The 22,447-nt window shown below is 44.0% G+C and overlaps 1 protein-coding gene across 2 annotated transcripts; it reads left to right on the top strand.

Annotated features, from left to right (window-relative positions):
• Positions 1–328: 328 nt before the first annotated feature.
• On the top strand, positions 329–4,976 carry socs3b (suppressor of cytokine signaling 3b). 2 transcript variants are annotated; one of them, XM_015962868.3, is made up of 3 exons: positions 329–506; positions 2,124–2,469; positions 2,556–4,976. In XM_015962868.3, exons 2-3 carry the CDS (start codon positions 2,341–2,343, stop codon positions 3,111–3,113), a joined length of 687 nt encoding a protein of 228 aa, XP_015818354.1. In that variant the 5' UTR covers positions 329–506; positions 2,124–2,340; the 3' UTR covers positions 3,114–4,976. The 2 variants fall into 2 exon arrangements, with proteins under 2 accessions (XP_015818354.1, XP_015818353.1); XM_015962867.3 differs by lacking the exon at positions 329–506 and adding an exon at positions 563–1,459.
• The last annotated feature ends 17,471 nt before the right edge of the window (positions 4,977–22,447 follow it).

The raw sequence follows: 22,447 nt of genomic DNA, 5'->3' as shown, positions 1-22,447 counted from the left end.
ACTTGCACTAAAAAAACAAAGTAAATAATCAACTTGTAGTATTTGGTAACACTGTCTTATAATTTGATTCAGTTTTACCAACAGTGTTTCCCCTAAAATGTGTAATGCATTGTCACTGGCCCATAAAACACAGTGTGTGTGTATGAAAACAATCTGTTAGAAATATTGCCAGTAACACTCCAGTATTAAACAGTGTAACAGCTGATCAGATGACCATATAATCCTGGGAGGTACCAGAAAGAATATGTTCCATAAACACACAAGATTCCTCTCAAAAGAAAAAAATCAGATCACGAAGGAGACTCTAACTTAACTGTTTGTTGCTCAAGAGCACTTACAATAAGCCAGATGCTTCCTGGAACAGCACAACAGCCTGCAGGGACTTTATCTCCTCGCTGTTGATGGCTAAGATCTGATGTTTTTATGTAGAAAATATGTTAGAATGAAATCAATGGGCAGTGCATTTGATGCAGGATGGTTTTGGAAAATACACTTTTTCTTGTAAGGTAAGGCTTTGGCTATTAAAACTGTGATTCGTCTTGCTACAACAATGACAGGGTGGATCTTGTTCAGATAAAAAAAATGTAATACAAACAAAATTCTGAAAGAGAATTTGCTAAACTGAGCAAAGACATACAACATTTGCTGCTAAACTGTTTAATCAATGTCTTTAATTGTATAAATATTGCTTCTATCTTATTTTAAAGTAAGTTTTTTGTTTGAGAAATGTGCTGATTTGGATTTTTGCTCTGCAAACTAAGCAGAATGATCATTTATCTCTTCATTAAAATAGTTATGAATTACTTTGCTTTGTGCTTGTTTAAAAACAGGATCATATTCATAATCGTTAGTCACACACTAGATAAACTATTCAAACCGCCTCTTAAATCTCGCTCCATTCATATAAAATATTAAAAGGAGAGAAGTATTGTGTTTATTGCGCCATATATGGAGCTTTTAACTTTTTTCACCTTGTCAAGAAGGGAACCCATCAGTACCAGGAAACAGCGCGGCAAAGGTCACGATGATTATTTATTGGCGATCAGCCAAGCGCGAGCACGGGCGCTTGTTCTCTACGTGCGTGCGAGCGCGCGCGCAAGAGCCAGCGCGCGTGTGTTTACTGGAAGAAGGTCTGAACGGAGGAGGCGGAGCCTTACGAACATCGGTTTCACGCTGGAACCTCCAGTAACCGTCCTACTCATACACACACATTCACACACACACACACACACACACACGTCACGCACACACACACACGGACGGAATCTCTCCGGCACATCTCATCGCATTCCTCCGCTCCAAGAACAATCCCCACACAGCTTTTGGATTCATTTTTCCATTTCTTTTGGGGATTTTAATGCCTGAGATAAAAATTCAACTGGCACTACTTTCGGGTAGTTTGTACACATTTCTGTCCGGTGACGAGCGGCTGCGGCGCGGCGTTGAACAAATCCGCGAGGTAAGTTCTGAAAAGACTAACTAAATGACTCTGGTACCTGTTTTAAGTGTACGTGCGCTTACGGGCTGGGACCGGGACGTGTGTTGAGGATAATGGACTTGACTTCCTGACTAGCGGCTCGGTTCTATTAACCGTGGCTTCGGTCGCGCGCTGTCCCGTCAAGCTAACGTTAAAAACCGCTAGCTTTTGGACACTGACCCTCTTGAGTCCAGAGGAAGCCCACACTCCGAGCATGAATAAAGAGGCATTCCGCGACAGAAGAGGGTTGGGTTTTAAAAAGGAACAGCAGAGCAGCCCCGGACTCTTTGACAGTGACCCCGATTCAGAAATCCCTTGTTGCGGTGCACCGATCGAAGACAATTGAAAGCAATCAGGATCCTGTTGCTGTCTGGCTTCACGGTGCAGCAGAGGAGCTCCGCGTGAGTACGCAGTGGATTCGTTTAAACTAAATATAGCCTGCCGGCTCGCTGCCCAGTCCTGCTCTGTGCATCTGTCACAGCCGCCATAGCTGCGTTTTACGGGAGTAAGCCGAGAGCTTCAGTGTGGCGGGGTGGTCGTTTGTTTATGTCGCTGCTTGTGAAGGAGTGCAAGTTTCCAGTGGGATTGTCATGAGTCTATAAATAGGTAGAAGTGTCTGATTTGTTCTTTATCTGTCTTCCTCCAGCTGTGTTTAGGTGGTCTCTCCCAGCCCCTCTCTGGATGCATCAGACTCCTCCTCCCCGGGGCCCTGGACCCGGTGTGTGACCCCATCACCATCACCCCATTCCTCTTCTGTCTCCTCTTCATCTGCCCCACTCTCCTCTTCACCTATCTGCGTCAACGATCCTGCTACAGGTCCCCTGCCCCTCGGCCAGCGGGCAGAGGCAGGGGGTCCTGGAGCCATGGTAGTCCTCAATGGACACAGCCCCCTCATCATGAGCAGCATGGCCCCTTCAGAGGGCAGGGTTCAGGGGTCAAACTTTACTCCGCTTCACTACAAGCCCTTCAACTCGCATGAACACTACCAGCAGGTTTGTGACACAGCGCTTGTTACCTTGTTACAGTCCAAAACATTTCTCCATAACGATGAATCACAAGCTGTCTCTTCCTGTTTCAGGTGATGCGTTCTCTACGTAAGCTTCAGGAGAGTGGCTTTTACTGGGGAGCTGTTGGGGGTCGGGAGGCTAGCTCCCTGCTGCGCTCCGAGCCCCCTGGCACCTTCCTCGTCCGTGACTCGTCAGATCACCACCACTTCTTCACCCTGTCTGTGCAGACAGCTCGGGGAACGAAGAACGTGCGCATTCACAGCAAAGGAGGTGGCTTTTTCCTGGAGCCGGACCGCCAAAATACCCAGGACCTTCCCCAGTTTGACTGTGTGCTGAAACTCATAGCCCATTACATGGGGAAAGGGATGGACATGGGACGGAGCAGGGACGGGGCAAGTGGAGGCAATTCAGGAGAGGCAACAATGAAGGGACGCACTGTTTATCTGATCCACACCGGCAGAGAGAAAATCCCTCTGGAGTTGCGGCAGCCCCTCTCAAACTCGCTCTCATCCTTGCAGCACATGTGCAGGAGGACGTTGAACAGCAGGGGCCTTGAGGTGCTAGAGCAAACTGAGCAGCTCCCACACAACCTTAAGGACTTTTTGAAGAAGTATGATGCTCCTATATGACTGACAGGGACCACTAAGGTTCCACGACATGGACGTGTATCCTGGGGCGACGGCACAGACCTGTTCTCCGTGCTTATGAGAAGTTTTGCGTCACAAGAAACTGACCAGACTGAGCCGTAGATTTCCACGGTGGCCAGAATCATCTGAGTTTTTTTAATCCCAGATGGACACTTTCAAGTCCTGGATGAGGAGGAGTGTGATTTGGGTAACCCAACGAGTACCTCGTCCACTCTGCCTTGGAAAAACTAGTGAGGGTGGCGGATCAAGCCACAGGTCAAAGGCCAACTTTTTCTCTGACTGACCGACGCAGAGCATTGCCTCACAGAAGATTAACCTGGTTGACATAAAACAATGGAAGCGAAGGAACTATCGAAGCAGTGATCTTGGCGTGTTTAAGGAGAAAGTGGGACATTTATGGCACTCTGGATCGCTGGAGAAAGAGAGCGAGAGACACGGGGAAAGAGCTGAGAGGTGGAGAGGGTGTGAATGAAAGAGGAGTTGCAGAAAAAAGGCAAAGTCCAAACAAGGGGCCCGGCAGTACACAGTATTTGTTTGTCTCAGTGTGTATTTGTGTGTTGTGGTTGTGCACATTTCCACTGCTGTTTCCCGCAAATGTTACCACATAGATGGGAGTGGGCTGGTCATGCACACTAGCTCCACACACACACACTCCTGCAGGTACAGGCTCGCATGAAGGTTTGGTTGGTGTGGGATGAAAAAAAAATCATTACAAAGGGTTTCTCCTTCTCCGGGCCCGCCACCACCATCTTCCTGCTCTCTGTTTAATGCATGCACATGCTCTGACAGTGACAGAACACAGGCTTCAGTTGCAGAGACAAAAGCTTGTTATTGACACAAAAGCTTTGGCATGGGACCAATCAGAGCAGGAGAAGTTATTTTTATCCAGACCGTGTAAATCTCACTAGGAGATGGCGATATTACTCCCAGAGATGGGCGAAGAGGCTGCTGCTGGTGAGAAGACTGAAATAAGAGCGGGAAATGGGATTGGGAAGGGGAAATTAAAGGGGATGAAGACCTAGGGTGGTGGGGGGAGCAGGGGGAGGAGACATACTGGTACACAGCTTCACAAAAACATTGATTTAATTGACCATCGAGTCCCAACAGGATGCTGCTCCTGTAAATATACTAGCCAACTTCATAACAAAAGTCTTAATTTTGTCTTTTAGACCATCTTAGATTTAATATGATGAATTGTATTCCTTTTAGCTAAAATGTCCTGGTGAGCTTGAGTGTGTTTTAATTGTACACCATTCATGAAGTAGCTGAGAGGAAACGTGCTGGTTTATTTTTATTTTTTTGGACTATTGTTCGACTTGTGTTTGCTCTGTTTTCCTCCCGTTGTTGCCTCCAGAGAAGGAAGTGGTTTGTCAGTTAGAAGGGAACAAAAAAAAAATGTTCTTGAATGATTCTGGAACAAAAACTGTCTTTTGTAAAAATCACAAGACTCAGATTTGACCCAGAAGGTGTTCTACCTGCGTGCGCCCCTTGCACACACTCACCTGTCATCCATATTGGAACTGAAGCCTTTTCACACCCTAAATCATGAGTGGAAGCAGCCGTGGTGATGCATGATGGGCTTTTTTGGGTTGGATCTGGGTCTTGCTGTCACATCAACACCAAGTTCTTACATGTGCTGCAGCGGTCGACCATGTGTTTGTAAATCATTTGTCTTTTATAAAGACTCGTGCAAAAGGCTGGCCACTAGTCTGGCAAACCCACAAGCCGTAAACCCTGAAATGACAAAGCATTACATAATAAATGAAAAGGAACGTTGCACATATTTATATTTCTAAAATATTTCAAGTAATTTATATTAAAGAGCACTATTTTTACAAAAGCCAATGCATGTGCCCTGAGTATTTACTGTTTGTCTCTCTGCCTCCTCCACTGCTCCTCGTTTCTCCCTCTGAGTCAATATTGACTGGATAACTTACTGTAATGTATTATAAAGCAGCCATTCCTGGCTTCTCAACAAGATTATTTACTGTCAAATGGGATTTCCTAGTTAGACAAAGCAGTGTTTATGGAGTTGGCTTGGCCTGGAAAACTGCACCTCGCTGCGCTGGGCGTGTACGCTTTTTTTCAAGCGGGGTTAAAATTACACCACCTCTCATTTTCTTTAGTACATTGTGCATTCACTCCTATAGGCAGCAGAGGGTGTTTACAAAAGGTGGACTGAGCTCTTGCTTGAGCATGCGCCACACCGTGACAAAGGGATTCCCAGAAACCCAGATCAGGAGAACTCCCGTCACACACATCCACCCAAACTTTGACACAGCAGTTACTGTGCAGAACGCTCACTTTGGGCTGGACTTAACTGGAAAGGAATGCAGCCGGGTTTTATACATCCTGCCTGAAAGGCTGACAGAGGGAGAGGGATGGTGTCCTCTGGGGAGTGTGTGTGTGTGTGTGTGTGTGCGTGCGTGCGTGCGTGTGTGTGTGTGTGTGTGTGAGGTCAGATAGGTGAAAGCATGCACGTGGATGAGATTTATGGCAGTCTGTGATTTTAGTGTGAAGTCGTCCACCAAGTGTGTGTGTGTGCTAAAAGTGGTCAGACAAACAAAGCAAGATTGCTGTTTGTAAAATTAGGCAGGATGTGAGTGTCTTCATTTCTTTGCCCCCCTACCTTTCCTTGTCCAAACACACACACACACACAGCATATATATACACACACGGTTCCCATTCTCTGCATACCTTGTGCTCTGTCTGACGCTGGCTTCCAGGAAAGAGGCACTTTAATTGAGTTGAGTTTTTACGGCTTGCCTGGCGTTAGTGTGTGTGTGTGTGTGTGTGTGTGTGTGAGAGAGGGAGCAAATGAGGTGTGTTTGTGTGATAAATGATGGAGCAGTGATGAGTTTTTGAAAGAAAAATAATGGAAAAAAGATTTTAAAAGCATCTGAAATGTGAATGAAATCAGGTTTCTGTCATGAATAAATAATCACATCACTGTGCGCCTCTCATGTCTGAACACAAGCCATCCCGTAGCTGAGGATAACGCAGGGCGACAGCTTTGGTGCTTACCTCAGTGCAGGTAATTACACTGGTTCAGTTGCTTCGACCCTCATGAATTCGACTGTTTGTTTGTGGGAGGAAAGCTGAGCCGACATTAAAAATAACGCAGGTCAAAAAGACAAACAAGTTTCCCAAAATCCAACCAGAACTAAACAGTTTTACACACAAACACGTTGTCTAAATAAGCTAGCTCAGCTCACTCTGACTCATTTTATGTTTCCCATAGTTGCCTGGTGAGTGGAGCTGGAATATTTTTCCTGTATCCTTAGCTCCTCTTGTGAATCTCACACGCTCACACAAAGTCTTTCCACTGTGATTCATTTTTTCAGTTTATGACTTGCTGTGTGCTGCTCAACCGTTGTCAACAGCGCCTCGGCCAAGCACAACACCCGGCTCTCAAACAACTGAGCTCAATCCTGCCTCTCTTTTTTTTTTTTTTTTACTTCCAAGAATGAAAACATACAGGCTGAAGTTTTGGGCTGCTCCCTACTTATAGCTCTGACTGCAGGATTTAATGCAGGATGAGGAAACGACAAAGCAGGCTGAACATTGAGCTTGCAGCCTGATTAAAATCTAAGAGTAATCAACATCTTAGTGTGTGTTTTATGAAATTTCTGAGCTCTTGCCAAAGTCAGCCACCTGGAAGGTGGAAAGAATATCAGGAGGTTGGGAAAATGCCTCACGACTGGCAATCCACTCCAGCCTTCCAGGAAGGGCCTCCGGTTTGCTGATTATTTCTTCCAGGAAGGCTCTTTGCTGCCTGATCGGCGCTTATAGGAAACTCATTTGGTTGGCCCATCAGTCCAAGTATTGTCACAGCCGCTTCTGATAAGCCAGACCAGCTTCTAGGAAACCAGAGATTTACCCTCCAGCATTCCATCATTCCTTCACCATCAGAGCAGACAAGGAGGGAACGCGAGGCAGAGGAAGGGGTATAACCGGGACATGGATCAATAAAAACCATATGGGAAGCATACAGACGAGCGAAGGCACTCAGATATCATGTGTGTGTGTTTGCGTGTGTGTGTGGGGGGGGGGGGGGGGGGGGAGTTCCTGCCTGCAAACACACACGTACAAAGTCTTGACTTGTACCGACCAGCTCATTGTGACACATGTTGAAACACACAAACCACGTTATTTTTCTAAGCTGACTCACTTTTTCACACGCATTTTCTCCAAAACCCTCACAGCTCATTGTGACTAACTTCATGTTGGGTTTCCCTGAACACCTGGACCTCCTAACACATGGGGCGTGGCAATTAATGGCTGGAAATGCAAATAAAGTTAAAAATGCAATGAAATGAAAGGTAGAAGCAGACTGTGAAAGGCAGCTGCGAGGCATGTTACTGGCACAGATGGGCTGGTTTTTTTTTTTTTGGTTTTTTTTGCTCTCCTCTCACAGCTGCACAAGCACAACAGCAGGAAAGCTCAGATGCCAAATGACTTACTGTAAGAGAGTGGACTTTGACCCGGCCCTCTAACGCTCTCAGGTGTCACAGCGTGTCCCCACAGCCTGCAGGACTCACACTGTTGCACACTCACACACAAGTTCAAGCACTACCATATGCACATATGAATGTGGTGAGTAAGGGCTTTCTGCTCCTGAATGCAGCTATAGAGGACTCAAAACCCTTTCTATCCTTCTTTTTTAAGTCAGATTTGTTTTCTTCACTCTCAACAAAAAGAAAATCCCCATGAGCAGTCAGTAAAAACAATATGAGCCAATAAAGATATGTATCACATAAAATAGGCAAATTTTAAAAAAGTTTATTGTGAATGTTGTAAAAGGCAGAAGTTGAGGTTAAGAAATTCTCTGAGGTTTGCCAACCAGGAAACCCGACTTCTTGCAACATTTTCTTTGATTGTTCCTGGGCGGAAATCAGAAATGTTTGTTGCCATATGTTGCAGTATAACACTGTGGTAATAGTTGAAACTTACTGGAACTATAATATGTTGTAAAGGAAGAGGTCATAAATAAAAAAGAAGAAGCTACTTGAGGGGGGGGGGGGGTTAAAAACACTACACGGTGGCATAAAAGGGGAAGTAGAGAAGTCAGAAAGAACATCATGACATCAAAGATCTCTCAGAACAAAATGACAACATGCCTGAAAGCTGTTACTCACACGTAACAATCTTGAATCAACACATGTATACCCCATTTTTTCAATCAAAGTGGCTGTGTTAATAAGCGGTTACAGGGAGTACTGGGAATAATGGACATAGTTTTGACTTTAGAGGTGTGGGGGGACACAACCGGCATGGGGATGGGGAGTCTTTAAAGTATATATATTTATATATGTGTGTGTGTCAAGGTGGAGAAACAAGGGCCCGGGCAGGATTTGATCCCCAGACTCCCGGGTGAGATAACCAGTCAGCCAAATGAACATCCGCTTGGCCAAGTAGCCAGGGCGCATGATCAATCGGGACACTGTAACAGAGACTCACACTGACACACACACATATAATATATATATATATATATATATATATATATATATATATATATATATATATATATATATATATATATATATATATATATAAAACTACAGCCTTGAGGCTCTTTATTTCCTCCCCCCTGTCCTGTCTGGCTGTGAAGCAAACAGAATAGGGCGGGGGGAGGGGGGGGGGATTGGTGAAATTCTGGCAACACAATACGTATCATCATACAGGGGAAACGATACAATATATTGCGATACATTCAGTGAGACGACATTAGCGATTTTTTTAGACTGAATTTATTGTAGGAAAATTCAATAAACAGTCATAATAGCAGGTTTTACATTTCAATGGTGTCTCAACCAGTGTCTATTTAAAACAGTGTAATATTGTTTTTAGATGGTAAAAAGTGCAGGGGACAAAAATTGGCTTAGGAAAAAGTAGGGGTGGGGGCATGTCCCTCTTGTGTCCCCCCCCCCCCCCCCCCCCAAAAAAAATTACATCCATGCTGGAATACTGCTCAAACTGTACAGACATGAAGTGTAATGTGCTAACACGTTTTTTTCGTGACATAAATGACAAAATCCATTTTACACTATCTGCATTGATGCATGAATGAAAACTCTTTATTTAAATGAAAATCAGCTTTTGATTCAGGAATCTTTGTAAGTTTTACACCAGTTTCTTCTTCACAGAAGCCAGTCTGTCACAAGGCAACACAGAGACACACGGGACAAACAACCATGCATGCACACACCTAAAGATCATTCAGAGGCCATCAACCTAACAATCATATTGGACTGTGGGGGGAAGTCGGAGTACCTGGAGAGAAGCCACGTATGCAGGCTGTGACTGGAACCTGAGACTTTCTTGCTGCAAGGCAGTTTGCGCTAACCACTGTGCAGCTTACTCTGTTCACATGAATAATCATTTTCCACAAGAACTAGTTAGGGAGTTCCACAGGGTTTGGTACTTGAACCTTTTGAAAACCAAGTTAACTGAGAAACCATTTTTCTTTACTTGTTAAAGAGCAAGTCAACCCCTACCAGTCTCACTCCACTCCCACTTCCTGTTTGAAAAATGCGATAAATGCTGTTGCCTGGCAGACCGAGAGGGCGGAGCCGCTAACAAATACACACACACACACAGGCTCACGACAGCACTGTGACATCATAATGTACCAGTTTACATCATAGCATACCTCTTAGCCAATAGCGGTTGCAGATTTAAATTCAAATATAGTTCAGAGTTTTTACCTGACAACGGCAGAACACTGCCAGTTTTATGCAGAATATTTAAATTTTAACTAAGATGCACTGAAGTGCCAAATTATTGACTACACGTGTCTGCAGCACGATTAGACACTCGTTTATTTAGTTTATCAGCAAAAAAATAGTTTATTTGGGGGTGACTTGCTCTTTAAATGTGATCAGTCACTCTGAAGCTCTTTTTTATAAGGCACACAACGCCAGCAAATCAGAGTAATACTGCCGCCTCAGTGTGTATGAAAGCGCCCTGGCAGCACGGCGATGCAGGAATTTTGCGGCACCCATGCGGCCATGCTTGGTAGTAATATTGCTGCAACGCCTGACTTGTGAATGCAGATTACACCTTGGCACAACAGAGGGTGGAGCATGAAAGCTTGTTTTGCCCACAGAGATCGACCCACAACTTGAGATCACTGCAAATGCGTTAAAAAAACTACAGATCTTGGTCTCGGCCAGAAACAAATTTCCTTTGAATGACGTGTAAAAAGTATTAAAACCTCAGCTGTAAAAAGGTTTTTGAATTTTCACGGTTGGATTTTTAAGAAATTAATTTAAACAGCACAGCAACAAAAATTGTAGCAGGTGTTGCAGCGATGTAATTATCTTTCAAAATCTTCTCCATTACAGCAAACTCAAAGCTGGTTGAGACAATTGCTTAAAAGCTGAACTAGACTCCCTGTGAGTCTGGTTCTGCTGGAATAAATTTCTTATTAAAAGTTTATTTTGCTGTTGTTTATATGACTTTTTGCCTCGTCCACACCATAGGTCCACACTCAAGAGGGTTAACTGATATTAGGTGAATCCATCTGTGGACTTCATGAATCTGACAACCTTTTGTGTGACAGTCTAAACATAAATCACTGTTTATGCTTTCTAAGAAAAATAAGATTATAGGAATTATGAAGGTTTTCATCTCAAAGGAATGAGAACATCTGTTCAAAACTTGTGCCAACAACATTTTGTAAATACAGAAATACTGAAATCACTGACTACATCCATATGTGAGTCATTAGTAAAAATCCTTTGGGGATCATAAATGACTTTTTGGAAACTTTTACAACAGTTGTTGAGATTTTTCAATCTAAACTACAGATGGTGTATTGTACAGCCATCACTGCTACCCCCCAGAGCATTGCTTCCACCTTCAGCTCTAGAGTAAAAACAATGACTAGAACATCTTTGTTGTGTTCTTGCTGTGTTTAGTTTCAAATTCCATCTTTCAGTTCTTTTTAAAACACAGAAAAGGTTTATTTACCTACAACCTTTCGTTTGCGGCTGCAAACATCATCAGTCTGACGCCGATGGTGGCGTCACTTCCTTCGTTTATCCGCGGGCAGCAGAGGATGTTGTCGGCCTCTGCTGCCCGCTCTCCCCTCTCCGATGATGCAGTCCCATGCGCGATCCAACGAGTAAACTCCATCGTCTCTGTTCATGGTCTCACATCCATGTCTCCTCATCTCTATAGCTTCTTTTATCCATCTTTTGTGTTTCTGTTGTTCGGTGTTTATCATCCTTGTGTTGTCCCAGTCCATTATATGGTTTTCTCTTATGCAGTGATCTGTTACGGCTGATTTCTTTATTGTGCTTTCTGCTTCTTCTTTTGCTGCTCTTGTGTGTTTTTGACTTGCCTCTTTCTCGCACTCCTTTCTATGTTCTATTGTTCGTGTGTTGAGTTGGCGTCCGGTTTCTCCTATGTATGTTTTATTGCAGAGTTTGCATGGGATTTCGTAAATGACTCCACATTTAAGTCCAGCTGGTATCTTATCTTTTGGGTGTACTAGTCTGTTTCTAACTGTTGTGTATGGTTTTGTTGGTGTGTTCATGTTGTGTTTTTTCATTGTTGCTCTTAATAAGAGCAACAATGAAAAAACTACACCCAAAAGACAAGATACCAGCTGGACTTAAATGTGGAGTCGTTTACAAAATCCCATGCAAACTCTGCAATTAAACATACATAGTAGAACCCGGACGCCAACTCAACACACGAACAATAGAACATAGAAAGGAGTGTGAGAAAGAGGAGAGTCAAAAACATACAAAAACAGCAAAACAAGAAGCAGAAAGCACAATAAAGAAGTCAGCCGTAACAGATCACTGCTCAAGAGAAAACCATATAATGGACTGGGACAACACAAGGATCATAAACACCGAACAACAGAAACACAAAAGATGGATAAAAGAAGCTATCGAGATGAGGAGACGTGGATGTGAGACCATGAACAGAGACGATGGAGTTTACTCGTTGGATCGCGCATGGGACTGCATCATCGGAGAGGGGAGAGCGGGCAGCAGAGGCCGACAACGTCCTCTGCTGCCCGCGGATAAACGAAGGAAGTGACGCCACCATCGACATCAGCCTGATGATGTTTGCAGCCACAAACGAAACATTGCAGGTTAATACATTTTAAAAAGAACTGAAAGATGGAATGACTGGAACATTTCTGAATAAACTCAGAGGCGTCTCAGTGCAGCTTCTGCACAAAATGTCAACATCAGTTTTGAAGCTGAGATTAAAAAGGCTTGATTTACAAACTGCTAAAGGACAGTGTAAGCTTCTGGCAATAGTGCAATGAAATCACCATGGTAACCACCAGTGGTTTAAGGTCACTAGGGTAATCACACACCTGTCTCACCCCCTGATAGCAAACAAGATGAGAGGAAGACTAAAATGCATGACTCAAAGAGTTGCTGTATGAAAACTACATGTCATATTAAAACAAACTGAGTGACAGAAGCCTCGATGGTCACTCGCGCGCGCGCGCGTGTGTGTGTGTGTGTGTGTGTGTACGCGTTTCCAAAGTGTTTTAAGTGAAAATGACCCTTTTCTTCCTTTATTTAAGAGCAGATCTGAGCTTAAGTATAACCAGAGAGAAGTCCCTAAACAGGGAGAGACGCAGAGGGTGAACGAAGAGAAAGGATACCTACATCTTTGGTGTGTTCTTACCTACAATTTTAATGTATAATTTACTATAAAAGTGGTGGATGTAAAAAGAGTTGTTTACGAAAGCTCTAATGATTCAGAAAGTGCACATAAATGGATGCATTTTAAAAATAATCAGCCTTAAAGGGGACATATCATGAACTTTTTTTCTTAACTTATAATACTAGAGAGGCTGTTCTATTCTAATTTCCACATTTGTGATGTCACAAACTGGGGCTTTATGAAACGGTGTGTTTTAGGCACATAATTCCTGAATGTAAACATTGACAGAAAACAGATGGACAGGTTTATAGAGGAATAGGATGCAAATGGTGAGTTTTGCATACGTCCTCTGTTCCTGTGTAAAAACCACAAAGGCATTAAAATGCCAGATTAGTTGTTTAAATTCACTGAATGCTATGAGATGCACCTGAGCTCTGACAGGAGTAGGACATAGCTCCAGTTTTTCACTAGCATTCAGTGACACTTTTAGCAGTTGTTTCCCCACATTTGATCTACCCCTTTGATGCATAACCCCGGCTTTCCACGGGAGCCGTCAGCAGCACGTTACTGCAGCAGCACGTCATAGCTGCTGATAGGAACCGCTGTGGTCAACAGAACCTTTTCCACTGGAGCCGTCAGCAGCCGTCAGCAGCACAAGTCGGCCGCGTCTCAGAAGCAGCATGTCGCGGCCTTTACGCGCCGGTTCTATTTTCTACGCGCGACGCCTCTGAAACGGGTCAAGTTCGACATTTTTGGGGAAGGAAAGACAGGAAATCGGACGCGGAAAAGGAGAGAAGCTACCGAGATTTTCAGAATAAAGAACGTACTGCTTTTCGGTTACTTTACTTTTAAAAAAGGTTACTAACTGCGCGTCCCCGTGAGAAGTTATCACCTAGCTAGCGGTCTCCGTTGTTTTTCAGGTCCGTATCGGCGATTATAAAACGGACAGAACATAAAACACAAACCATGTTGTAGTTTTCTCCTGCTTGTTGTTGTGTTTACTGACGAAGTCACTCGTGTGACTTCGTGCTCAGTCGGTGACAGCTGCTCTCCTGCTGCTTCGCGTCTCGTGGGAAGGGCCAAGCAGCAGTTTACGCGAGCAAGACGTGCTGCTGCAGTAACGTGCTGCTGACGGCTCCCGTGGAAACCCGGGGTAATGGTCACTACAGTGGGCAGGTACTCAAAATTGTTATTTATTTGTTTTTGCTATTAAGCACAGCTGTTGAAGACTTTATTGCATTTGAGCCCCTCCATTTGGACTTCAGTAAGCCAAGCCAACATATTTCATGATCAGAATGCACGCTGTCCACTGAGGTGGACATGTAATAAATTAGTTGTAAATTATAAAATTTTACAAAAAATATGTGTTGACATTTGTTTCATTCACACCTAAAGACAAATGAAAAAAATTGTTAAAAAAATCATGGTTGAAGATTTCATAATTCATGCATCAAAGGGCTACATTGTACAACATATTCCATTCCATAAGCCATAGCACACAATTCCTGATTGGTCTGCACACTTTGCTGTACAATTTGCATGCATTTCTTTTTTGTTCTTCAAATCTGAAAAATACATGGAAGTTACGTTTTAAAGATTTAAATAATCAGAGGTTTCCATCCCATCCTGAAGTTATAACCCAGCTGGAATCACAACTTGAGATGAATCAAGGCAAAAACATGTTTCTGGCATTTATCTCACATTATTCTTCACATCTTACAAGGTTTTGAATTAACTGGGGATGCTGAATACAAGCAGCCGTGCATTTCTGCCAATAGATGTCAGGCTCTTCTGCTTTGTCTCAGCAAGAATCCAGTTAGAATAAGCAGGCCCATTCAATCAAATCCATTCAGTCGTTGGCGTGCAAACAGCAAGCATCCCCCAACATAAAACAAATAGCACAGCTCATGCATTGGTCTACTTGCTTATTTTCATCTTGGGAGAAAAGCCCCTGCTCTGTTTGAATGCATCACTTAACTGAAAAGAAGCCCCACTCCCCCGTCCTCTGTTCCACTTTTCTTTTAAATTAACTTTTGTTCCTGAAACAGGAAAACAGGGGGTCTGCAGGGTGGTGTGTATGGGTGTGTGTTTGCACCAAGCAGCATCTACATGCAAGAGCCAATCAGGGAGTTGCACAGACACAAACCCCCCCAAGTGCTGCTGGTTTATAGGGCTCAGCTTCAGAGAAGTCACATGACTTCCCATCGAGTGAGCGCAGAAAAAAAGCAGGCAATGTGGTTAAAGAGCGAGGAAAAGGAGTGAAAAGAGGGTCAAGAGGGTGACACCGCAGCTGGGAGGGGTGAACCAAAGGGCTGTTAACTGATTAGTGAAAATGGAGGTAGGAAAAAAAAAAGTCTTAAGTGACTGTTCACCAAAGGAACACGCTGCTGATGGCCTGGCTGAGTGAAAGAAACCAGCAGATGAATGAAGAGTGAGACGAATGAACGTATTCCATCATTAATGTTTGGGTAAAGTTTGCTATATCACTATGTTGAGCCCCGTAGGCCCAGTGCAAGTAAATCTTATTGCTTAAGACCACAATAACAATTGTGGAGTAGTTTCCTTTTAGCTGTGTGGCAACAGTCTGGCGACAGCCTCGACTTGGACTTGAAAAAACAGGTGGGGAGAACTTTGACCTGGAGCCATCTGACATGTTTGTGATAAAGTGGGAAAACTCCAGCTTTCAGACTCTAAAGTTTTTCAGATGAGGAGCGACCGTAACTCCTGCACGCTGTGTAGGAAAGGGATGTTAAACCATCAACAAATAATTCTCACCACATGTTTTTGGTGATATAGTGCACTGGTTTCCCAGAAATGTGCACGCTTAAGCAACTCAAAAAATGACTTGCTAGTTCATAATTTATTTACTGGAAAGCAATTTCTTTCAGAGGACTTTTATTTAAAATGGAAAAACATCAGTCTGCTGTGTGCAGGAAGATTTTTCTGCACTTTAATGTGCATTTGTTTCTTTAACTTCATAAACACATTTGTAAAACCCAGCTTGGTCTGAAACTGTGATGATGTAACTATTTGATTTGTAATCATTAATAAAGTTCATCCACGAGTGCTGAGAACAATTTAATTTCATTATTTTCTGAGTCACAGATCTGTGTCGGTGCAAACATCCCGTGGGAACAAAAACAGGTTCAGGTTTATTGTCTAGTCCGATATTTATACACCCCTCTACACAAGCAGCATTTTACAGTGATGACTGTAATCAAAGCAGTGATGAGGCTGACAGTTCATACCAGGAAAGTGTTAGTCGTCCTTATCCTGTGTGAATGAATCATGTTACACCATCCTGATGAGGACATTTTGGTTTGAGACTTGGACTGTGAGGCCTAGTCCACACATCGCCGGGTTTTTCTAAAAACGAATAACCGCCCCTCCAAAAACTTGCATCCACACCAACTCATTTAAAAAAAAAAACTCTGTCCACACTTACCCGGATAAATACGTTGTTAAGGACATGCCAGACCTGTAGGCGGCAGTACTTCCCCCGTTCTTAACCTCGTCCTTCGTCTGTGGTCTTCCGCAAGGAGCAGTAATTCCGCTTGCGAAATCAAACAAGCAAAAAGCGCTTGGACAATTGATAAAGCGAGTGCAGCTCTGAGGGCATCCATGATGTCGGCTAGTGTAAACACAGGTCGCACACGTGATGTCAGCATTTTTTTTGTCGCGGAAAGTGACGTTGCGGACCTTAAAACTCCGGTTTTGTCTGTCCACACGCAGACACCCAAAACGGAGAAAACGCAGATCTTCACTTTGGCCGGAGTTTTTAAAAAGATCCGTTTTCGTGTGAAAAAACTCCGTTTTCGTGTGGATGACAGGCCAAAACGTAGAAAAATATCTACGTTTTGGCAGATCCCGGCTACGTGTGGACAGGGCCTGAGTCTCATATCTTAGTGCTGCCCTTGAGCTTCAACATGCACTGAAAGGAAGGCAGCCAAGATGAGAATCAGCTTCTTCAAGTCTGAAGCCATCTCGCTATGTGGGAATCGGCCTTTGCCTCAGTTGGAGAAGTGGAAGTATCTTGTTTACATGTGATGAAGTGAGACAAGAACTTTGTCTGCAGTAAAGATGACACTGCACTACACTGCTGTGATGAAGTTGGAGCTGACAAAGTTATTCTGAATACAAGAAGGTGGTCAAGTTAAACCTTAGAGATACAGAGAGGAGCTCCATCATCCCGGGGTAGCTTGGCGTGGAGCTGCTGGTGCTCCTCCTCATCACAAGGAGTCAGCTGAGGTGGTTCAGGTATCTGACAAGACTGTGGTGCTGCAAGGGTGACTTGGGGCCCCAGGCAAGAAAGCCTGCTGTCTGGTGCAGACATAAAAGTGTGTGGTCATTATGTTTATGTTTATGTATTTAGCAGACACTTTTGTCCAAAGCGACTTACAAGTGATAATCGGCATTTTGCCCTTGAGGCTAATAACAACAACATTGATATCAGTCATGGAGAGTAGGGAACAATTATCTGTCCAACCAGCGGGGAGGGGGAGGGCCCTGTCAGGGGCTGTGAGATGGCCACAATCTCCGGTGAGAGTTGGACCCTTTGTCACCGCTTCTGTTCATAACTTTTATGGACAGGGTTTCTAGGTGCAGCCAAGGGGGTGAGGGTTTTTGGTGACCTAAGGAACAGGTTTCTGCTTTTTGCAGATGATGTGGTCCTGCTGGCTTCATCAGACCAGGATCTCCAGCTTTTACTGGAGCAGTTCACAGCACAGCCAAGTGTGAAGCAGCTGGTATGAGAATTAGTTCCTCTAAATCTGAGACCATGATCTTGAGTCGGACAAGGATAGAATGCCTTCTCCTGGTCAGGGATGAGGTCCTGCCCAGGGGCGGCGCTAGGCCCGGCTACTTGGGCTGAAGCCCCGGATGTTTCATGAAAAGCCCTGGATCTAAATCGCGGAAGTAACATGCAGTACCAAAGTCCAACAGAGAGGGAGCAGCTGGCAGTAGTTTGTATACAGCCTGCCTGAGCCTCCACCACTGAAGAAGAAGCCCTTCAGCAGCCGGCTTCTTCTACACTCTGTGCCTGAAACGCATGAGTGAAGATGGACATAAGGACGTTTTTTAGACCAAAAGTACAACGACAGAACCCCAGCTTTGATGATACTGGTGTTGACTCAGGTTTGTGAGTCTTATTTGATAATATTTGTTGTGCTACTGGTTTGCCTAAAGTTAGCTTACTATCAGGTAACGTTGTTGGAGAAAGAAAGGGAATATTTACTATCATCTCACACTAAACACTAACAGGAACAATACTCTGCCCTGAAAATGCTTAATATGTAGCTTCAGATTAAAAATGATGTGGTGCAAGACAAATATATATGATGTTGACTAGTGCGTGTCACGTGTGTTCACGCGTGTGTGTGTGTGTGCGCGCGCGCGTGTGTGTTAAGCCCCAGATCTTCTTCAGTCCTAAATCCGCCCCTGGTCCTGCCCCAAGTGGAGGAGTTTAAGTATCTCGGGGTCTTGTTCACGAGTGAGGGAAAGATGGAACGGGCGATCGATAGGTGGTGCTACATCTGCAGTGATGCGAGTGTTGTACCGGTCTGTCGTGGTGAAGAGAGAGCTGAGACCGAAGGCAAAGCTCTGGATTTACTGGTGGATCTACGTTCCTACCCTCACCTATGGTCACGAGCTTTAGGTACCAGATTGCAGACACAGAGTATTCTCCACAGGGTGTCTGGGCTCTCCCTTAAACCTAGTTTATACCTTCCCATCAGTAAGTTTGCACTCACATGCGCACATTCTGATGGAGAGGTTCTCCTTTTAAACTTCTCCGTTGGTGTCAGTGTTGAGAAGCAATTCTCCACCACGACAGCAGAGGACAGTGCAAACGGTGCTGTTGACAAAGTTAAAGGAAGCCGCTCTCTGCTGCTTTTGAGGGATAGTTAGGAAAGTGAGCTTGACTCCATCTATCCTTGCGAGGCTGTTGGAGAGCCCTTGTGACGACAAATAACGGCGCTGCGTGTCTCTGCACCGACGCAGACGGAGAAGGATAAACTAGATTTTAGAGATAGGGTGAAAAGCTCGGTCATCCGGGAGGGGTTTGGAGTCGATCTGCTGCTCCTCCACATCAAGAGGAGCAAGTTGAGGTGGCGTCTGGTTAGGATGACTCCCTGGAGAAGTTTTCCATGCATGTCCAACCAGGCAGAAGAGAACCAAGGAAAGACCCATGACACACTGGATGGACTTTGTTTCTCGGCTGGCCAGAGAACACCTTAGGATCCCCCCAGAAGAGTTGGCCCAAGCGGCAGAGGAGAGGGAAATCTGGGCCTCTCTGCTTTTAGGCTGCTGCTCCTGCAAGATGAATGGATGGATGAATGGTGCAAAGGAGGGGCAAAGTGTGTGTAAACACTCAGGCAGAGTGGCTACTCATTTCATGTGAAAACATCTTTATGGAAGGGGAGCCTGCAAAATATACATAAAACACTTGAAAAATAGGTATTGCTATCATTCCTTCTAATAAAAATATCTGTTGTATAATATATATTTTAGGGTAGTAAATTTAGGTTCAAATAAGTAAAACAAACGTTCCACGAAATAAATTAATAATAATTACAGTCATCTAAATAGAATGGGACCGATTTCAGCCATCACTTCAGAGAGTAGGGGGCAGCTGGGGGTCAGGGCTCTACACTGAAGGGGGTAAGTCCTCAGTTTAAGATTTTTGGTCAGTTACTTCCAAGAAAGGTTCTGTCCTCGGAAGGATAGTGGAGTAAATCACATCCGGTGACACAAAAGGGAGGATTGTGTTAAACGTGAAGCAGATGTTCCCCGTCTCTCATCGACACCTTTACAGAGGAGTGTGTTTGTGTGAAAAACCTCATCACAGGGAAGGTTTCCCACAAACACCTGTTTTGTTCCAGTTAATGCCCCTTGTCACGCTGAAGAAATGATGGCCTTGGCGAAAGAGGAGAGAAAAAAGTGAGGTGAGGAGGGAGGAGAGGGTCACCTCCATTCCCCTCCATTGGTGAAAGAGAAGCGCTCATGTGGGATGAACACATTCGTTTATTCATTCGGCTCGTCTATTTTCAGCCCAGTGGGTTTATGGTTATTGGAAAGGCGTTGCTGTCTCTCTCCTTCCCAGAAGGAGTCAATATTTCTCCCTCTCCTTCATTTCTCCGTCTCTGCCTTTTTTTCTCTAATTCAATATCCCCCACCCCCCACCCCACCCCACGCGCGCGCAGGCCAGGAATGCTGGGAGGCATCTGGGAGAAGCACATCCAAAGGATTTGACCAGTTGAGACATAACTGTGAGGCTGCAGAGTCCAGCTGTGACCCCTAAAAGACTCCTGCCCAGGGACGCCCGTCTCCCACCGCCTCATCACACACGTCCATTGTTTGCCCTGCCTCACTTACTGATGCATCTTTATCTCTCCCTCTTCACAGCTCTTGTGGGCCTCTTGAGACCAACTGTGGCCAATTTACAATGCTGATGTTTGCTAATGACTTTTAATGACTTAATGATTTAACTTGTTATGGATCATAAAACCTGGCTCTCCATGCCAATATCAACTTTAACTACAGTACGGGGCAGCCCTGATAACGCACAGTGGGACTCTTATCGAGTGATGGAAATCGGCTCGGACAGCGAGAGGATGCAGCGAGCGAGATATGTGTGTGTGCGTGTGTGTGTGTGGGGGTGGGCTGTGCCTGCAATATGAATGCAGCATTATTATTCCACAGAAGAGGGTGCCAAGGGGAGGGGAGGGGGTTGTTTTGCAGCAAAGCATTCCCTTCATATCTTATCTCGCTCCATGGTGGCAAAATTCCCACAGTCCCTCACCTCCAAATGTTGACTCAATTCCAGAGACTTACGGGGAGAGGGGTCATCATTTTCTATAAAAATAGATGCTAAATATAACCGGTTAAGTTTGGACCTGAGCTCATAGCGTTATTGCTCCACATGTGTGTGTCTGTCTCCAGTGAGAACACCAGTCAAATTCAGCCCTGGGAGTCACCATAAGGTCAAAGGTCAAGTCAAAAGGTGACCTGTTATCCCGGAAACATCACTTTAGAGCATTAGGGGAAACAGACATGTAATCACTTGCATCTTTCTCCCTCAAATGGAGTGTTCATTCCAGCAAAGGCATTCACATACCAGTGTATTTCCTGTAAGACGTGTTGTGATTGGAAGTATTTGTACAGATGTAAACATCGTTCAGGTATGTGGTGTCGGGGTGGAGTGACGCTGCAGGTAGGAGAAAACGTAATGGTTTAAGCCAGGAACAGCGTCAGGTGAGTGCGACGTGCACACGCTGTTGTGTGTTTCTCATCAGCCTCCTTCTTTTATCTGCAGTAGAGAACAGACAGCTACCAGCTGCAGCTCCTCTCTCGTATATATGTATGTTCCTGGAGAAAGCCTCGTAGAACCGTCAGAGTAAAGAGACCTGGTACTGTTGGTCTGCTCTGTGTGTGTGTGTGTGTGTGTGTGTGTGTGTGTGTGTGTGTGTGTGTGTGTGTGTGTGTGTGTGTGTGTGTGTGTGTGTGTGTGTGTGTGTGTGTGAGTGCCTGTAGCCGAACACTATATGTGTCAACACCATCGACATATATACGTTTACGGGACATGAGACGTGAAATGGATAAAATAGCAAAGTAACCTGACTGCAGACACATTAGACAGCATTCTGTGATTAGGAACTATAATGTCAATAAAAATCAGCCCATAAAGCCTAAAAGGATTTTATTTTGTAATTTTGTTCAAGAGGAGGTTATTTTATACTGGTTTAAGCTTGTGTCCATAAATATTCACCAGCTTCATAAAACAACTGTTACAAAAAAAAAAAAAAAAACATTGACAAGTTTATTATATTTAATATGTCAGAAATTCAAACAGCCTGCAGGATATTTGTTGCTAAAACTGGTTTTTCTTTGAAGATATATATCATCAAATATTCCAGTGGTTGATCCGTCCATCTATTTTCCTCCTATTATTCTGGGTCGGGTCATGGGGCAGCAGGGACGCCCAGACTTCCCTCACCCCAGCAACTTGGGCCACCTCCTCCAGGGTAAGATGTTTCCTCGTCAGAGAAACACAGTCCCTCCAGCGTGTCCTGGGTCTTTCTTTGGGTCTCTTCCTCGTTGGACTCCTTCAGAAAACTCTGAGGCCCTCCGGGATGATCGAGCTACTCACCCTTTCTCTAAAGGAGAGCTCAGGCACCCTGTGGAGAAAACTAGTTTCAGCCAATTGTATCCACATGCATTGATATATCGTGTATCTGATGAACATTTGTGATCAATACATTATCTATTTAAATATATTTTAGTATGCTATATACAGTTTTGATACAACAATGAAACGTGCTTGTGTTACTTAAAAACTGCTGTTTATTTTAATATGTCACATAATTATTTTTTCATCTAATATTTTGGCACCACATCTGTAAATGTATGAAACTTCATAACATAAATATTGACCTGATCACATGAGTTCATGTTTGAGTTTGTATTAGATTGTATAATAAATCCTACAATCACCCTTTTACTTTATCCTCATTTTCTGTTAGGTATTTTTCATTTATCTGGAATAACAAGAATTTTACTATGATGTATGGCAATTTAATAATGTCAGGTATTAAAGAATAACTTACTTCTAACCTATTTTCTTTATTTTGTTATTTTGTTAGAATTAAGTTTAAAAAGTTATAGGGACTTTGTA

The sequence above is a fragment of the Nothobranchius furzeri genome, chromosome 16 (genome assembly GCF_043380555.1).
Source record: "Nothobranchius furzeri strain GRZ-AD chromosome 16, NfurGRZ-RIMD1, whole genome shotgun sequence".
In the NCBI taxonomy this organism is placed as follows: Eukaryota; Metazoa; Chordata; class Actinopteri; order Cyprinodontiformes; family Nothobranchiidae; genus Nothobranchius; species Nothobranchius furzeri.
Note: the sequence above shows the minus strand (reverse complement) of the source record. Positions and strands in the feature narration are given on the sequence as shown.

Bases quoted from the DNA above. Each gene is read 5' to 3' on its own strand.
- socs3b (XM_015962868.3), top strand. From the start codon at position 2,341: ATGGTAGTCCTCAATGGACACAGCCCCCTCATCATGAGCAGCATGGCC. The intron at 2,470-2,555 runs GTTTGTGACACA...TTCCTGTTTCAG, and splicing joins CGCATGAACACTACCAGCAG to GTGATGCGTTCTCTACGTAA.